The 16,484-nt window shown below is 51.3% G+C and overlaps 4 protein-coding genes and 1 non-coding gene across 5 annotated transcripts; 1 reads left to right on the top strand and 4 right to left on the bottom strand.

Annotated features, from left to right (window-relative positions):
• Positions 1-796: 796 nt before the first annotated feature.
• Positions 797-2,394, bottom strand: BO94DRAFT_457741 (glycoside hydrolase family 18 protein; the record flags this gene model as incomplete). Its single annotated transcript, XM_025607759.1, has 6 exons — positions 797-904; positions 954-1,473; positions 1,535-1,608; positions 1,657-1,716; positions 1,768-2,139; positions 2,188-2,394. 6 exons carry the CDS (start codon positions 2,392-2,394, stop codon positions 797-799), a joined length of 1,341 nt encoding a protein of 446 aa, XP_025471272.1.
• Positions 2,395-3,502: 1,108 nt separating this feature from the next.
• On the bottom strand, positions 3,503-5,110 carry BO94DRAFT_581902 (arrestin (or S-antigen), N-terminal domain protein; the record flags this gene model as incomplete). Its single annotated transcript, XM_025615440.1, has 2 exons — positions 3,503-4,842; positions 4,906-5,110. The coding sequence occupies 2 exons, from the start codon at positions 5,108-5,110 to the stop codon at positions 3,503-3,505; spliced, it is 1,545 nt and encodes a 514-aa protein (XP_025471271.1).
• A 1,832-nt stretch (positions 5,111-6,942) lies between these two features.
• On the bottom strand, positions 6,943-8,411 carry BO94DRAFT_581901 (uncharacterized protein; the record flags this gene model as incomplete). Its single annotated transcript, XM_025615439.1, has 5 exons — positions 6,943-6,998; positions 7,468-7,606; positions 7,671-7,777; positions 7,845-8,195; positions 8,249-8,411. The coding sequence occupies 5 exons, from the start codon at positions 8,409-8,411 to the stop codon at positions 6,943-6,945; spliced, it is 816 nt and encodes a 271-aa protein (XP_025471270.1).
• A 1,286-nt stretch (positions 8,412-9,697) lies between these two features.
• BO94DRAFT_t83 lies at positions 9,698-9,768 on the top strand. The gene has a single exon. It is a non-coding gene; the product is annotated as a tRNA-His (tRNA).
• An 817-nt stretch (positions 9,769-10,585) lies between these two features.
• Positions 10,586-16,455, bottom strand: utp10 (snoRNA-binding rRNA-processing protein UTP10). Its single transcript, XM_025608964.1, has 5 exons — positions 15,955-16,455; positions 12,848-15,884; positions 11,397-12,794; positions 11,203-11,347; positions 10,586-11,153 (listed from the first exon to the last, which is right to left on the bottom strand). Exons 1-5 carry the CDS (start codon positions 16,329-16,331, stop codon positions 10,711-10,713), a joined length of 5,400 nt encoding a protein of 1,799 aa, XP_025471269.1. The 5' UTR covers positions 16,332-16,455; the 3' UTR covers positions 10,586-10,710.
• Between the last annotated feature and the right edge of the window lie 29 nt (positions 16,456-16,484).

The raw sequence follows: 16,484 nt of genomic DNA, 5'->3' as shown, positions 1-16,484 counted from the left end.
GCAAGAATATGAGCCGCTTGATCAAGAACATTCTTCACCCGTATATAGTAGCTTCTTGTAGCTCTTTTCTTCCTCTTTCCTCCGGGGAAAACTACCTTTCGGAAATCATTCACCCAGGGCACCAAAAATTAATGATAAGGAGTGAAGAATCTCTGCGCAGTCAGAACAAAGTCCTCGTCTTCACTCACAATACCCTTCTTCTGCACAGCGAGATGATGATATCACTCGTATCCCCAATGATCAAATTCCGTGGGCCCAATATCCTGACCGGGCCCATCGTATTGAATGCAGATCCAGAATAACACCCAGAAGAATGACTTAACTCCAAATCGTGCCAAAAGACATGTCTCTCGCCCAGAAGCAGCCCGATGGCCATAAAAGGCCGGTGCCAGTCTTGCCGGGGTCCTGGTCTTGAGTTTCGATGATTGCATGGTTCAAGTCGATGAGAAAAGCAGGCCAGGAGGGATTGTTTGGGTCTTCATTTATTATCCTAATCATCCCGATTACCTTAGAACCTCAATCATGAAGCTTTCGGAAATAATTATAGTCACGTTCTAAAATTGTTGATAGGAGAAGTGCTTGTCTAAGCGTGGGAGAGTAGAACAGTGGAGGGTAGCGAGTCGTCAATAGGAGGAGAGACCTTTGCAGAAGAAAACAGGCGAGGTAGTTCCTCGCTATGTGTATGACATTTAACCTCATAACCAATCATGCATTGCACTAAACCTACTCGATATTCATGACAATTTGAACCAACATTTCATCTGACAACCCTAATAAATCCAACCTCTCGTAGCAATTACAATCTCTGAATCCCCTTGCGAATATTATCGTACTTGGAAGCAGGATAATCCAGCTGATTCTCTGTGCTGTCCAAAGCGGCAGTGCCACCAAGGGAATCCACAACCTATGATCATCAGCCGACAATCCTTATAATTAGGAATGGTAGGTATTACCGTAGAAATCAAACTCTCCGATCCCTTCTTATCCCCAGATGTCTCCCACCACATCGCGCCGCCAAGTCCCCTCTTCTTGATGTAATCCGCCTTTACCTTGGCAATGGCAGGGCTATCATAGCTGATCATAGTTTTCTTGGCAGCATCATAGGAGTAACTTGCACCGATGTTGTTCAGCTCGACAACACTGGCCCCTGACTGAGGAAGGGCTTTGTAATCCCAGACTCCCTTCTCCCAGCTTCCGTCACCGACGCCATTGAATGGCTTTCCGGGTCCATCGGTGTTGGTGAATCCACGTCCGTAGAGTGGCATGCCGAGGATGATCTTGTTAGGTGCGATGCCAGCGGCCACGTAGGCGGAGATAGCCTGTTCTGTATTGAAGGGGGTCGAGGCAGGGTTATCAGAAGACGCATAGAGGTTTGCAAGGTGGCCTGATTTTGTGTCCCAGCTGCCAGAGTAGTCGTAGGCCATTAGGTTCCAAAAGTCAAGCACAGTGTCCATGCTGGCGAGGTGAAGGGTGCTGTATTTTGCGGGACCTGGATCGTGGTCAGAATAGTATGTTAATGTGGGTTGGTGTGGACTTGCCTGCTGGAGAGGCTATGCTGAGAAGAAAGTGCTTTCCGTTGGCACGCTCCCGGCTGTATCTGTCCAACTCCTGCTTTTGATCAGCGTGTGGTGGTCAAGTTTGGTGGGAAGAACATACCGCTCGAATCTCTCTCAGGAGCGCAACCATGTCCCTGGCCTGGGCGTCGTTGGCAGGGTACTAACTCATGTTAGCACAGTAACACTGTAGCAACGAGATTACTCGACATACCTCCCAATCGACATCTAATCCGTCAAACCCTAAATCAGCCAGCAACTTAACCGCCGAGGACGCAAACTTCTTCCTTCCCTGTTCCGAGCTCGCCGGGGTCACGAAATTGCTCGAGTATGTCCACCCTCCAATTGACAGGAGCACCTTCAGCTTCCGGTTATTCTGCTTCAGAAGATATAGCTGCTTGACGCATCCATAAACGTTTGTCCCAACATCATTCCACGAATCGCCCGCGTAGTGCTTCTCGATGTCGGACCATGTATCGGAGAGGTAGACTTCGCCGTCGGAGCGGATGTTGGAAAAGGCATAGAGGATATGAGTCAACTTTTCGGCGGGAATGTCCTGGGGATTGTGGTTCCTGCCATAGATTGCCTTGACGAATCAGTATAAGTGAGACGAAGAGGACACACGATGACTCACCCAGTTCACGTAGTAAGCAATAGACTTGTACCCGGTTCTGCTGTCGGTGCTGCTGTCAGTGCTGTTATCAGTGCTGCTGTCTGCTGTTGTCAGAGAGCGGTGGTGTCGGTGATGTAGGCTACCTGCATGGCCTGAACGGTGGGAGTGAATGACCGTGCCATGGAGTAGTAGAACCAGGCTCAAAAGCAGAAGGAAGGAGAACTTCATATTCAAGGAGTGTCCTAGAACGTCTCGACAAAGGAATGACTGAAATGGTAGTCAAGAAGAAAGTCAAGAGTAATATCAAGGAATGTGCGAAGAGAAGTAGCAGAAGATGTGTGATGCAGACAAAGAAGACTCATCGACACCCTCTCTTTTATAGTGCACTGCGCTCGTTTGCATCAGTCATCAGCAGTGAAAACAGACCTGTATGAATGCAACATCAACAGGTGAATTGGGACAAAGCGGTTACCGACATCTCACCCCAACCAACGTTCATTTGCACCAGTTGAGGGATTCGATTCACGTATGAGGCCCCATGATGCTGAGATTACGATGTTGGGGCCCACTGACCTTTGGATAAAGTTGCCATTTCAGGCCAGTGACTTGTTTCATCTCGCGACATTGGCCCCAAGCGATATTAATGTGTTACTGTTGTATCGACAAAGGGGCGGTTGTATGATGGGATTGGAGCAATTCATATACGAGTCGGTCCGTGGCATATTGTCACTTGATAACAGGGGGGGGTTCCAAACAAACAGGAGGCTTTGATGCCAGGCGGATGCATCATGCGCTGCAAGGCATGGTCAGGCTATGTGGCAAGAAAGCGGGCTGGAGGGGTTTGTGTAATGTTGGGGCGGCGTGGATGCGACAAGTGGGAATAGCCTCGCCCGAGGCCGAATCCGGTAGGCGGATGCAGGTCCCGCCTTTGCCGGCAGTGGATTGCCCCGATTTGGGGTGGGGATCCCTGACTAAATAACTCTCGACTCCGCAATGGCCGTGCTTCAGCCTTGGTTCTAGCTACCTACCTAGTAACTAAGTATCAGGCACACAACTACCAGCTTAGACTATGAAAATGACTGCAATCTGAAAAAGGAAATTTGTATTCATTATTATGCGAGACCAATAAATCTCTGTATCCTAATAAAGCCATGTGCAATATCTGGGTATCCTCCGAATACCAGAAAAAACTTTTGCTCGCAATCTGTAACTGTTCAAACGACCTGGGTATATTGTAACCTTTGAAATCCATAACGCCAATAGAAAGCAAATGAAGGTATCCACTTCTTCTCCGATAATCTGCGTGCCTTGGTCGTAGTCCAATAGCAGGCCACCCTCAGACTCTGACACCTCCCGTGTTGGTTCTCGATGACGGCGGTAGCATTCTCGAACGGTCAGGAGGCAGGTTTGAAGCGCGGGCGGCCGTATACTCGGGCGGTGAGATGGGGGCAGAGCTAAAATCTGAGAAGGATGGAGGCGCGATGCTACGAGGACTGAAAAATTCCGCGTTGACTTGGTCCTGCGTGATCTCAACCACGGTGCCCTTGGGTCCTGCACCAGACCGCGACTCGCACGTCAGCTGGATGGGTACCTTCAGGGATATGGTCGGGGTCAAGAGCCTGGAGTTGGCGGCGTGGTAAGAGACACTGAGCTCGAGGGCGTAGATGCGTGCGATCAAACAAGAATAGAAGGTCGGCACATATGCCTTGGACTTGGGGAGGGTGATGGGCACCACGACCGACGCCGTATAGTAGGCCTTTCCCGCAAACGAGGCCGAGGGGCCGGGCACAGAATCCATGGACGAGGTCGAGTGCATCGAGTCGCGGCGGTCCAAGCCGATGTCGGTGTGCTTAGTCCATTGCGCCGAGGCTACACACATGGTGGACAGTGGTACAGCCTCGGTGTACACCCCTCGGCCCATCTGAGCCCAGGTCCTGATACATGAGGCGGACGGATAATCCCCCCAGGGGTCGGCACTATAGAAGGTCGATACGCGGAGTTTACTCCACACTGTGCCCAGGCGAGGCGGTTGCTCGTCGCCCACTGGATCAAAGCGCAGCTGGACAGTCGCCACGGTGCTCACCGAATCGCGGTCCTCATCGTGGAGGGGACTCAACTGCACCGGCTTGGGCTGGGCGGCAGTCACCACCAATCGACCAAGCTTACCCCTCATTAAGCCACGCTTCACGTCCTTCTCTTTGCGGATGCAGTATAGACCCTCGTCATCCGCGACGTTGAGGGGAGGTTCCTCCTCAACCGCAGGAATGACCCGCACTTTTTTCCCAACGGACACAAGCGTAACAGAGGAGGCGTTCTGGGCCACAGGCTTTCTCTGGAGGGTCACACGAAGCAGATAAGAGATCCGGCACATTTCGGGGGCCATGTCGTCGAGAACCGATTTGCGGTTGTTGGCCATCATGGGATCACCAAACGTGGGTGGCAGCAGCGTGTGCGAACGTTCGACGTGCAGGTTGGTTTTGGTGTGGTTACAAATGTGAGGCAGCAGGCGATCGGGAACCACAAACGTAAACGGGAATTGATAACTGCGACCAGCTTCTAGAACCCGGGGGGTAGGATATGCCGCGTCATCGATGGGCTGGCGAAGGCGAAGGAAGGTATGGTGGGCCCCAGTCCGGCCAGGCATCGATTGGCGCTCCACAGAGGTCCTCGCGGTTCCTGAACCTGGTCAGTATCCTGCCAACTAGGAAAGTCATCCCTTGTGTTCTTCTGGCCGCATACCTTCAAAGGTGACCTCAAGCTCATCAAAACGGGTGTCATGGTCTGTCGTGATGGTGACTGTTCCCTCGATGGTGTCTCCGGTGGTATGCGAAGGGACCAGGCCATCTTGCTGGTTCGCAACAACAATGTCGACCTTGGGCCGGCCGCGGACCGCAAAGGCCGCGAGGGAGCTGGAGCCTCGCGTGAGGATGGACGGAGTGGTCATTGCAGAAGTTGAAAGGAAGTATAGGAAGGACCCGGTGGGATAGAGTGGGATAATCACCACTCACCCCTAAGATACAAGATGAGGGAGGAATCGTCTGGATGAAAAAAAGCGATGGAGGTAGAACCACTGCGGAGTATAGCTTTTATTATAATCCCTCTTAATTTTTTTTTTCTTCCTAAAAAAGAAAAGTCCAATTCCAGAAAATCGAGTGGATGGGGCCCAAAAGGGAGTGAATGTAGGGATGGGGTGATGGCAGTTGCCGTTGGGTAATGGAAAAGCAGCGGTGGAGCTGCGTTCGAGACTGCTTCGATGATGCTGATGTCCTTGCACTCCTTGGGATTTTATTCCATAGAAACATGGCAGAAGAAACATGGCTTCTGCCATGTTTTAATATTTCCTCCCAGCTCGATCCTCCCTCCCTCTTCTGCGCCATGAACCCCTGCCGTGAGTCATGCTGAAAAATCCAGTCCAAGCGCACGTGGTGATTTGCTTTGATATCCGATCCAAGGGGCTACTGGAACTGGGCCAGAAACATGCAGGAAAAGGGACCAGAAGCACCCCAAAAGCAAATACGACCGAATGCAGCGCAATGATAGGACGTCCGAAAGATGGAGCTCCCCATACGGCAAACCGGTCCATGGAATTAAATCCGCGGGCCAACTCAGCCGACTGACTAATGACTGATTGGCGGGCGCTCCGTTGCGCCCTTCGATGTCAAGACAACCCCAACAGCACTGACAGACACCATTAAAGCCCCGCGCCCTACAGTTGATTATCCATGCCTCTTACGGTCAGGAGGAATGCCAATGACGACGATGATCACTCAAATCTTCAGCAGTCCCCCTCCCCCACCAATCAGGTCCACATCCCCAGCTCTTACATTCTTGACAAGACAATCATAGCTGTCCCTCGCGTGATATAGTGGTAGACCTCACACCATTGAGTTACGGATCTTCTGATCCCCAGGGATTGTATGATTGACAGTCGAGAGCCTATTCTTGAGCTTCTCTGCTTCTCTGCTCTCTGCTCTCTTCCCCACGTGCCCGGAATTGCGGCAAGCAAGAGGCCCCCCCCCCCAATAATCCGTTCGGATGATCTGCGATGGAGGTAGTGACTGATGACTGGGGACTGATGACTGCACTGAAAGTTCACGCCCTTTGACATGGTCGGCAAGCCACCAAGCAGCGAGCGCTCTCATTGGCGGCCGCCGCCGTTCGTCTGCCGGTTCTCCTTTCAACTGCGATTTTAGGTTGGGGCCGTTTCTCGCTTGCTTTCCACGCTTTCGACCCAACTGCCCGTCAATTGTTACTACTAAATAAAACTACTCATGATGGCGAACTCGGAACTCATATAGATCAGCTCGCGCGTTCCTGGAATTTTGGGAGGCTGGCAATGCTCGCCGGGAACAAACGACAATAGCCGCGACGGGTTCGAGGCCTGGCTCCAGATTTATCCGCCCGTAACCGGGACCCAGGGACTCACAAAGCTCTAAAGGCTTAAAATTCTGGACCTCCCGCCAGGGTACCCGCTCTGGATCTCAATTTCCTCCACTTTATGAGGCCGGTGTCGCCTAGAAACGGGCCGCTTGCGTTCTCCGATCCTGTTTTCCGCGGCCAACAAGCAGAATTTGCTGCCCTTATACCATCATCGGCACAGGGTCAGGGGTATGGACCCAGCGGCAATGAAAACTCGGAAATATTTGATGGCCTAGGTTGCTCCATCCACGGCGAGATCCCGACTGTGTTGAACGCGTTAGCACGGACTGTGGAGTACTCTTGCGCGTATTGACGATCTACGCTTTACTTGCGTACCAAGCTTGACTTGGACCATCATTAGGAGTCGTCAATCTGAAGCCAGCAGGAGGCTGTAGATCCTAGCAACGCATTCCCTATGACAGCTCAGATATCAGCAATCTAATAGAACGACGCCCGAAATTATGGTCATGTCGCTATAGGAGATCCTAATAAGCTCGGAATTCTACAGAGTAATGCGCTATATCACACCACTCGCAGACTAAATTGCGCAGCAGGCATCATGGGATGTAAAGATGATTTGAGTGGACGACAGGTCTGTTCTAGACCGACCTCCTACTCAGCACTCTTGCCTCTCGGTCTGCTGTAGGCTGAGTACCTCATCTTACTATATAATTTCATCATTCAGTCATGCTGATGAAAAGCCATCAAGTATGACGCAATCTATGTTCAATATGCGAAACAGGCTTAACGGAATGATACGAGGATACGCTATTGCAATACACCATGTGATCCCGAGACGAAGAATTAGCATTACTTGTCATATTCTGAGTACATTCCAGCCCGTATGCTTGAGCGCTACCTATATCGGTTCATCTATCTCACCAGGCTGATTCTCCAGAGGCTTCGCATTAATGAATCCTCCACCCTTTTGGGCTAAGGTGGTCGCTTGGCGGATGATTCGGCAGAGGTGACGGATGATCTGTTTCGGCTCTTCGGTCCATAACAAAAACTGTCTGGAATACTGCCCATGAATTAACTTCAGTGAACAAAAGAAGAGAAATTAGATGGGAAGTATATGAGCATACCAGTCCATTGCTGTCGACATGGTAGAATATCCACTGATAGCTGTCGGTGCAGATACCATAGATATCTCCTTGGATCTCTTTGTTCTTTCTCTTGTTGTAAATCGCGGCTTTTTAGATCCAGTTAGTAACTACCCCTGCATCTCCATCTTGCAACAAAGAAAGCTTTCCACTTACACAAGACCGCCAGCACCCCCCAGCCCCCGTCGAACTCCCTGGTGCTTTTTCGGAGCACCACTAGGTTGGTATGCACATCAACAAGCTCTCCATACCGTAGGATGTAATCCACACGGGTTCTCCAGGTGCGGGGCTCTCTCACATCTACCTGCTCCACTGTGAGGTCATACGGACTGACCCAATATGGGCCTACGTCGGCCTTGAACCCATTCTCGTTGGTTTGCATATCTATCTTCTTCGCGATGGCCAACACAACAAGGAGGAATATATCCATCCGAGTTGAGATGAGCCTCTCACCATCACTCACGACTCTCGATTCGAGCCCTAGGCAGAAAATATCATTTACTTGCTCTGTGATCACTCAGCATATTTCCTTGGACCTATTTGAGAGAGGCAACACATACGCAAGTATTCGAGAATCTGGTTCTCGTCACGATCCGGATCTATATCCCACACATCCTCCCTTTGATTCTGGCCAATGCAGTAGGTGAGCGAGATACCGAGTCTAAATAAGTTAACCAACTCGCTGTTGTCCCCTTCCGCGAGATTGATGCGTTCCGAAGTCATTTTGTCGTTTTAGATGTCGGTTTTCGAATGATTGGATAACAGATTGGGTGGGATGGAGGGTATAATTTATAAGTATGGGGATCAGACCGTATAGTGAATATATCGGAGATTGCAGTGCATTTTACTGATGATGGAGACTTCCGCAGGAGGATTCCTGCTTCAAAATTGCATATTCCGGATGACTCTTTTAGGCAGGTGTGAGGTCGGTAATTACGATCACCTGATCTAGTCCTTCACCTCGTCCTTCACCTCGATACTCTGTAGTTCATTCATTCCCTCCGCATATCACTCATCTTTTTCATCCTTGAGCTACCAACATCTTTTCTAGGTGAAGGGACCCGTGAATAATCAGATACACCACCTCTTCCTCGCCTCCACATCCTTCTGTCCAGGTCAGGTATATCAGGACGGCAGGCATCTCCGAGATCCGACTTACATGAGAGGGTAGTTTGCTGCATTTTCAGCAGTTGCTTCATTCTTTCTATTTGAGAATAAGTATTCCTACTACCAAAAAGGCCTACTAGATCTGACCTGCGTGAGCCCCCAGCCCAAGGCATCGCGAAGGGCCTTTATGAGCATCGTCGCGCATTTCTTATATCAAGATAAAGGACATCCAAAGGACCTTATTGAATACCTAAAATGTTTTGTCGAGCACTTCCGAAAGACTCCAACAGGTACCCCAAACAGCCTCATCAGACAAATTCCAGCAAATTCCGTTAAGCACCCAGCACCGAACACGATGCTTAAGTCAGACCTACGGCCTGGATCTCTGTAAATACCTGAGTTTGCAAAATCTCTAGCATGGTGGGGTAAGTTCTATCCCACTCACTTCTTCCAATGTGCACTTTCTCGATAGTCATCACCCGTCGTCGACCGCCAGGCCACTCCCATACTTTATGGTCTTTGCGATTGTCGAGATGATCTCTATGTCCTGGCCATGTCCTGAATCATACTTGTAGGGGGGATACTTATTGTCACTGGACTTAACCGAAGTAGAAGGATTCTATCTTCCCTGCGCCGCCTGTCTACTAGTACTATATATATTTACTCTACCCACACGAACCTACCCATCACGTTTACGTTGACCCCTCTATATGTTAAACCCCGTTTCTATGTAGATTCAACTCCCCATGTAGATAGAATAGAAGATTAAATAGTAAGTATGACCTCCTCCACTCCAAACATACAGAATATACGACCTCAAAACTATGCTACCATCCCTCTTGACCATTTGAAATTCAAATACCCTATATAACTTATATCTTTAGCTACCAACCATAACAACAGGTGCTGTGGTCTAGTGGTATGACGTCACGTTGTGGCCGTGCCAGCCCCGGTTCGATTCCGGGCAGCGCCAATTACAAAAAACTTTTTAGTTTTTTTTCAGCTTTCCAAATTTATCTAACTATCCGCGATAAGAGAATCATTGATCTGCCCGCCTAAGTGTAGGCTCAATGTCGAACCAGCAACATTAGCCAAAGAGATGCTTGAAGAAATATTATAGTCAAAAACTTCCGATTTTACTTTTTTTTTTAATGCACCCTACCCAAGCACTTTATCTAGACTTGCGCGATACGCATACGCTTACCTTGACCCATCATCATCCCCAACATAGTGTATACGACGCACAGCAGCACCCTGGCTGGCAAAATCACCACCAACGTCACCTCCTCATCCACAACCATCCCATAGCTTTCTGTGTTCGTGAGGTGTTAGGCTGTGGCGAGGCCGATGCGTTGGTTGGCTCCGGTGAGGAGGCTTAAGGGACATGGTGGTGTGGTGTTGTTTTGGTTGTTTGGGAACGAGGAGGCGGTAAAGGTTCAACAATTGCCTGCAACAAGAAACTAATGCAATTCGTGGATAGTGGGGTAATTCTCGGCTGGTTGTGTCGTGACCTCGCCGTCTCGCAGTCGGTGGTGTGAGGGATGGGAGACTCAGCCGTCAATCAAATGAACGGTGTCCAGCTCATTCGGTCACTGGCTCGGAGCTAAGATCCGACGCAAGAGGCGTATCTACTGGATCTCGGGATATAAGAAGGTTCCAAATGACGATGGTTTGTTGGGAAGAGTAGCCAGGAAGGCTGGCAAGCCGGTTGCTTGTCCAAGTCTGCTAAGAGTTAAAGCTTGCCCAAGGCATACCTATTAAGACACTTCTCCTCCCGATCATAGGTATAGGTCCAAAATAGTATGCTTCGTTGAATAGTCTAATAACAGGTATATGATCACTCGAAATCGATCCTGTAACTTTTTATTTACAAGCACCAACATACGCCAGGCATCCAAACGTGTCAAGCTCAGGCTCAAGTCAACATGTCATCTAGTCTTTCGCCCAAAACACCCTCAATCTGCTTCACCCACTTGCGGACTTCTCTTTCCACGTTCTCGTCCTCGTCTTCCATCAGCTCACTGATGTAAGGCAGCATCTCTGGTAGCAGAGCAAGCCATTCCTCACCAAGTTGCTCCGTGAGAGACTGCTGAGCCTTGAGCGCAGCAAGGCGTGTGTGCGGGTTCTCGCCTCCGGCAGTCTTGCCACTGGGTCCGGCAGATGGCCGAAGAAGGCGCATCAGCACGGTATTGAGTTCCTTGTGGTTGTCGGTGGAATCGGCTGCAACTGCCAGTTCCGTGAGAGCGGGGACGGCCTCGGCAATAACAATGGATGCTGTTGACGAGTTCTTGGCGTGGGCGAGTTGGGAGATCAAAGGTTGGGCGATTACCGTGAGGTGAGAGGGGGATTGCCAGAATTCTAAAAAGGTCAGCTAGCTGGTCGGTAGATGCTTAGGCTGAGGACGTACCGTCTTGGTCATGCTCAAAGGCATTCTTGAGCATGCGCATCGTGGCCAACCATAGACTCTTGGTATCCTGGTTCGATGGGTTGGCCTTGCCCAGGACGGAAACCACATTTTCGATGATGTAGCTTGAGTAACCGGTGACGATGGACTAGGTTGGTCAGTACAGAGTTCATTAAAAAGATTGGTAAAGGACATACCTGGAGAGTACCAAAGAAGACCTGGAGGAACCTGTAGAAGGTAGTAAGGCGTGCCAGGCTGCCTCGGGCATCCTTCTTCGGAACACCAGAAGTCGCCCATTCCAGGAGCTTCGTGAAAATAGGGCGGAAGGTGGTGTCGTTGAGCTTGTACACCATCTTAATCGTGACCTCATTAATGATATCTTCGATCTCATCCACATCAGACAAGTCAAATGTAGCCTTGGAGTCCAGCGAGACCTGTTCTCTGCGCAGGTCGAAGGCCTTGAACAGAATACTCGTGAGGACGGCGAGGTTGTTGACGGTTGCGGACTTCGGGTGCTTCTCGATAGCGAGGCTCATGACTCCCAGAGTCTCCCTCGTGGCATCGGGGCCAGCCTTAACAGCATGCTGCCAGTTGCGATCGACCGCGGCATATGTTGCAGCCACATCAACCTTGCGTGCCATGAGTTGGAGTGCCTCTTCTCGGCTTTCATCCTCGACACCTTCTGAGATAGCAGACTTGTAAGAGAGAACGAGGACCTTGTCCAGGTGAGACGCAGAGATCATGTATGGAAGGTGGATGAAAAGAGCGGAGAAGAAGGAGAAAACGGCATCGTGGAGACGAGCGTTTTCCTTACCCTCTTCCAGACTCTGTTCAAGCAATGCCAATGAACGGCTGAGGGCATTCGGCAGCGCAGGAATCATCGCCTCACCGAGAACCTCGGCCATAGAAGCAAGGCACAAGACACCCATGATGCGAATACGCTCATCGTCCTGTCCAATGCAGGCATCGCTAGCAACCACCTGGGCAGCATGGACAACTTTGGAGGGCTCCTTCTTGCCATACTTCTCGGCGATGCGATCGATGCAGGCAACCGCGGCGTGCTTGAGCAGGATATCCGGCGAAGACTCGACGATGTTGACCAAGGTAGGCAGGAAGTCGAGCATGCGGTGTTGCGAGGCACCGTCGCGTTCGGGGTTCTGACGCAGACGGCCTTCCAACAGTCGGAGAACCTTGCGCCGCAGTTCGTCGTTGCGGCGCTGAAGCAGTACCTCGATAGTGTCGAGGAAGTCCACAAGCGACAGAGTACCAAACAGTGCGCTAAGGACGTCACCGCTGGCCTGGCTGACGGGCTTCACGTTCTGCATGGATTCACCAATGGCCAGGACCTGTTCCAAGATCCGAGAGAAGAGCGTGCGGATTTGTCCGACGACCTCGTCTCCCTCCGTTGCGAAGTCCTTGGTCATCTTGACCTTGAGCGACGAGTGCTTGAACAGATGAGCCAGTGTCCGGAGCAAGTCGACTGCAACCTTCTGAGGCTCGCGACCATCATCGCTTCCGATTCCAAGCAGAACCTGCGAGATACCGGGCTTGGACTTGAGCGAATCGTTGACCAAGTCCAAGAACTTGCTGTATGTCTATGAAATTGTGAGTAGATAGGGACATGACTCACAAAAGATCGAATACTTACGTTAAGTTCAACCGGTGCACTAGCATCGGAAACCAATCCTGTCATCAGAATAAGAACATCCTTATCCATGGCATACCGATTGGCAAGCATGGCCAGAACAGCGAACAAGAAGTCCTGAGTTCCCAGCTTGGTGACCAGAGCATGGAACAAGCGCAGGCGGCGATGGGAGGGAATGTGCTCAAAGGCAGCCGTGAAGCTAAGCAACAACTCGGAGGTGCCTGACACCACATCACGCTTTTGATTACGCAATGACTGGATGAGAGCTGGCACGACCTGATCAATCGTTTGGTCAATCACGGAGACCGAGTATTCATCGTCCTTGCGCAGAACGCTAGAGCCCATGAAAGTAAAGATGGGCATCACACTGTGGAGGACCAACTCAGGAGCAATGACAGACAAGCCCGCCACCAGAAGAAGAGCTGCATTCTGCACCTGTGGGCTATCGGTGGTGCGGACGCAATCCACGACCAGGTCAGCCCGAATAACTGAGGTATCAAATTGTGCCTTTGCGGTTCCCTTGGAGCGGTTGACAATGGCAAGGAGACTGCCAAGCGTCAAGCTCAGGAGGTAGCTCAATCCGGATTGGATCTGGGACTTGAAATGATGGAGTGCAGCCAGGGTCTGGAAAAGACCATCAGCCAACTCAGGATGAGCCTCCGGAGTTGAGCTGTCTACCAGCTCCAAGATGAACGTCATCTTCTCCATGAGCTTGCTGAGTTTAGCCTCATCCTTGATGGTCATGGCAACCATATTAGTCTGGCTAGTGCGTCTCCTCTTCGGCGCTGGTCCGAGGGACTCCATGTCCGTGATAGAGACAGGGATCTTGTGAAGGAATTGAAGAAGCACCGAGCCGGTAAGCTCAACGCTGCGAAGAATGTCCCTGCACCCATGAATCAGCGGTGACTCGGTCTCCTCGAGAGAGATCTCGAAGAGCTTTTCTGAAGCATCGACCTGTAGCTCCTCCGCAACGGTGGCCCAAACAGCCTTCATACGGTTGAAGATAGCTGCAACGAAAGAGGGTCTCAAAGACGGAGAATACGGGCTCACATAGGAAAGAAGCAATGTGAGAGCATCCTTGTCCTTGGGCGTGACCGTCATAACCGCCTGCTGATCCACTTCTGCCACAGAGACACGCTCCCGCTCACAGGTATCCTTGGCCTCTTGGTCTTTCATATCCCGCCACGTCTTCAAGAATGGTCCAAGCTCCTTCGTGCGAGTTGTCCCACCAGCCCGATCAACACGGTTGAGAAGCTTGAGCAGAGACAACTTCGGCGCGTAAAGGGGCAGTTGGACAGCATGCGAGCAGAGGAAGGTGAAGAAGCTCAAGCGAAGTGGCTTCTTCAACTCAGCCGCACCCGAATCGGGGGCTGAAGATCCTCGCAATGTAGCTTCGAGGACTCGACCAATGTGAGCCTGGTCAAGGACATACTCCTCCAGGCCTGGCAGCAACGCGCGCTCGAGAATCTTTTGCGCATCACGACCGGCAAGCCATTGAACGTTCTTCGAATGTTTGCCGTAGATCGTGTCGCGAGCCCAAACGCTAGCCTCGCTCTTCTTGCTCTTCTTATACAACCCTCCAATGATGGCCAGCACGCCTGCTGCCTCGCGCCGAATTCTCTCCGAGGAGTCCGCTAGAGCTACCAGCAGGAAAGGCAGAAGAGCCTGAAGATCGACATCGGGGGATACGGAAGTGAGGAGCGAGGAGATGGTGCTGAGCGCAGTTGCCCTGGTGCCAATGGGGTATGATCCGGAGAAAGTCCGGATAAAGAACGACAGATACTGTGCGGACTTCAAAGCATCGCTCTTTCCGAGGGTTGGCAATTCGACAAAAGCCTCCAACTTCTCCTGAGAACCAACAGCAAGGGCAAAGGCCTGGACGAGGCTCTCGAAAGCAGGGATTGATTGCGCACTGAGGGCCGAAGTGTCCAATTTCTTTCCGGCCACCGACTCAAGAGCCGAGGCGAAACCATCGTCGACTGCTTCTTGTTGTGCATCCTCCATTTCGACATCCTCGATGACATGAGTGGTGGGCACAGATTCAATCACAGTTTGCAGGTTATGTTCGAGTGCCGCGACGTCGATGGACGATTCCTCGATCGTTTTCTGGAAGATGGCTCGGAGAGACTCGGACTGGCTGAAGTGCTGAACGAGTTCTGCAAGGTGCGTCTGGGCGTCCAAAGAGAGCACACCCTCTCTGTGAGCATGACTGATAGCGTGAAGGATTGTGGCCATAGCCTTGGCGGCTTCTGGCTCGCCCAAGAGGTTGGTCTCGAACATCAGGGACAGCAGATCCAAGCGCGCGGAATCTTTCTGCTTTGAGAGATCATCGACACATCCGGATACCAAGCCAAGGAGTAAATGAGATGTCGGGTACTGTGCTGAAATTGCCGACAACTGCTTCACGGGTTCTTCCAAGCGCAGCACTGCCTTGAAGGCCCGCTTGGGGATCCTTGTGTCCGGCTTCTGCTGAGCCAGGACAGACAAGCAGATGAGACCAGATTCCATGGTTTCTTCTGTCCAAGATCCGGCAACGGCCTCCATCAATCCATCGAGAAGCTTGTCCTGAAGAGAAGCCTTCTGTGCAAGAACCACGCAGACCATGTAGCAACCAATCACCAGCTCAGAGACATCCTTCATACCCAAGCCGTCGTTCAAGACCGGAAGAACCTTCATGATGACATCCTCGTGCTTTTCTTTCTCAAGATCGCGTCGGCCCGAGCGTGCTGAGTCCAGCATGCCAGCAACTGCCTCCGTTAGAATACCCGCCCAAAACGACAGAAGCGCATGATGGTGTGCCCGCTGCTTGCTGACTTGAAGGGTGTATCTGTTGACGGCTGCTAAGAAGTGCTTGTTGGTCGTAGCACTGTGAACAAGGGGATGGCGGGGAGGGTTGGTTTGGCTCTTCTTGTACGGGTTCAAGATTTTGAAGGTTGGTGTCAAGTCTTCGGGCAGTATTGAGAGCAAGTTCAGGAAAAGAGGGGTGGTATAGTAAGGCAGGAATGTGAGGATTGTAAACTCGGTGTTGTATTCGTGCACTCTGCAAGCTCATTAGCTCATCGAACAAAACTTCTGGTGGATGAGGGTCCTGTTCCACATGTCAATCGTACCGGAAACGCCTAATAAGCCAGTCAACAGCCGTCGCGGCCGGACTCAACAGCAAGTGACCTCCAACCAGCGCAAGGAAAGCTTCCAGCACGGTGCTTAGCTCCTTGTTCTGAGCAGCACTCATCTCCGTACGGTCCTCCGTCTTGCTCTGTTCGCTGAAGATCGTGCGCTCGAACGGCGCGAAACGGGGATCCAGCTGACATAACTCCTGGAACCCTTCGAAGCATATTTGGTAGACGGTGTCGAAATCCTGAGTAGTGGCGACCTTCCAGTCAAAGATGAGGGACTGCGAGTGCGCTATGCGCTGGGCCTTGAGGTTCAACTGGTTGGTCGACTTTGCCGCAATCTGCGACAGCTGCGCGGAGAGGGACGAGGCCATGTTGGACGGTGAAATTTTCGTTTATCGAGTGCTGCAAAAGACGCCCATCCCTCAATTGTCGTCTCCGATAGTTGTGATAGAACCCCAAGCGTTAGCGGGCAGAAATTCCCCGGGCACCGTGGAGATCTTGAATTCCAGGCTCGGAGCAACTTT

The sequence above is a fragment of the Aspergillus sclerotioniger genome (assembly GCF_003184525.1).
Source record: "Aspergillus sclerotioniger CBS 115572 chromosome Unknown BO94scaffold_4, whole genome shotgun sequence".
NCBI classification, from domain to species: Eukaryota; Fungi; Ascomycota; class Eurotiomycetes; order Eurotiales; family Aspergillaceae; genus Aspergillus; species Aspergillus sclerotioniger.
The sequence above is the reverse complement of the archived record's forward strand: the minus strand, read 5'-3'. Positions and strand labels throughout refer to the sequence as shown.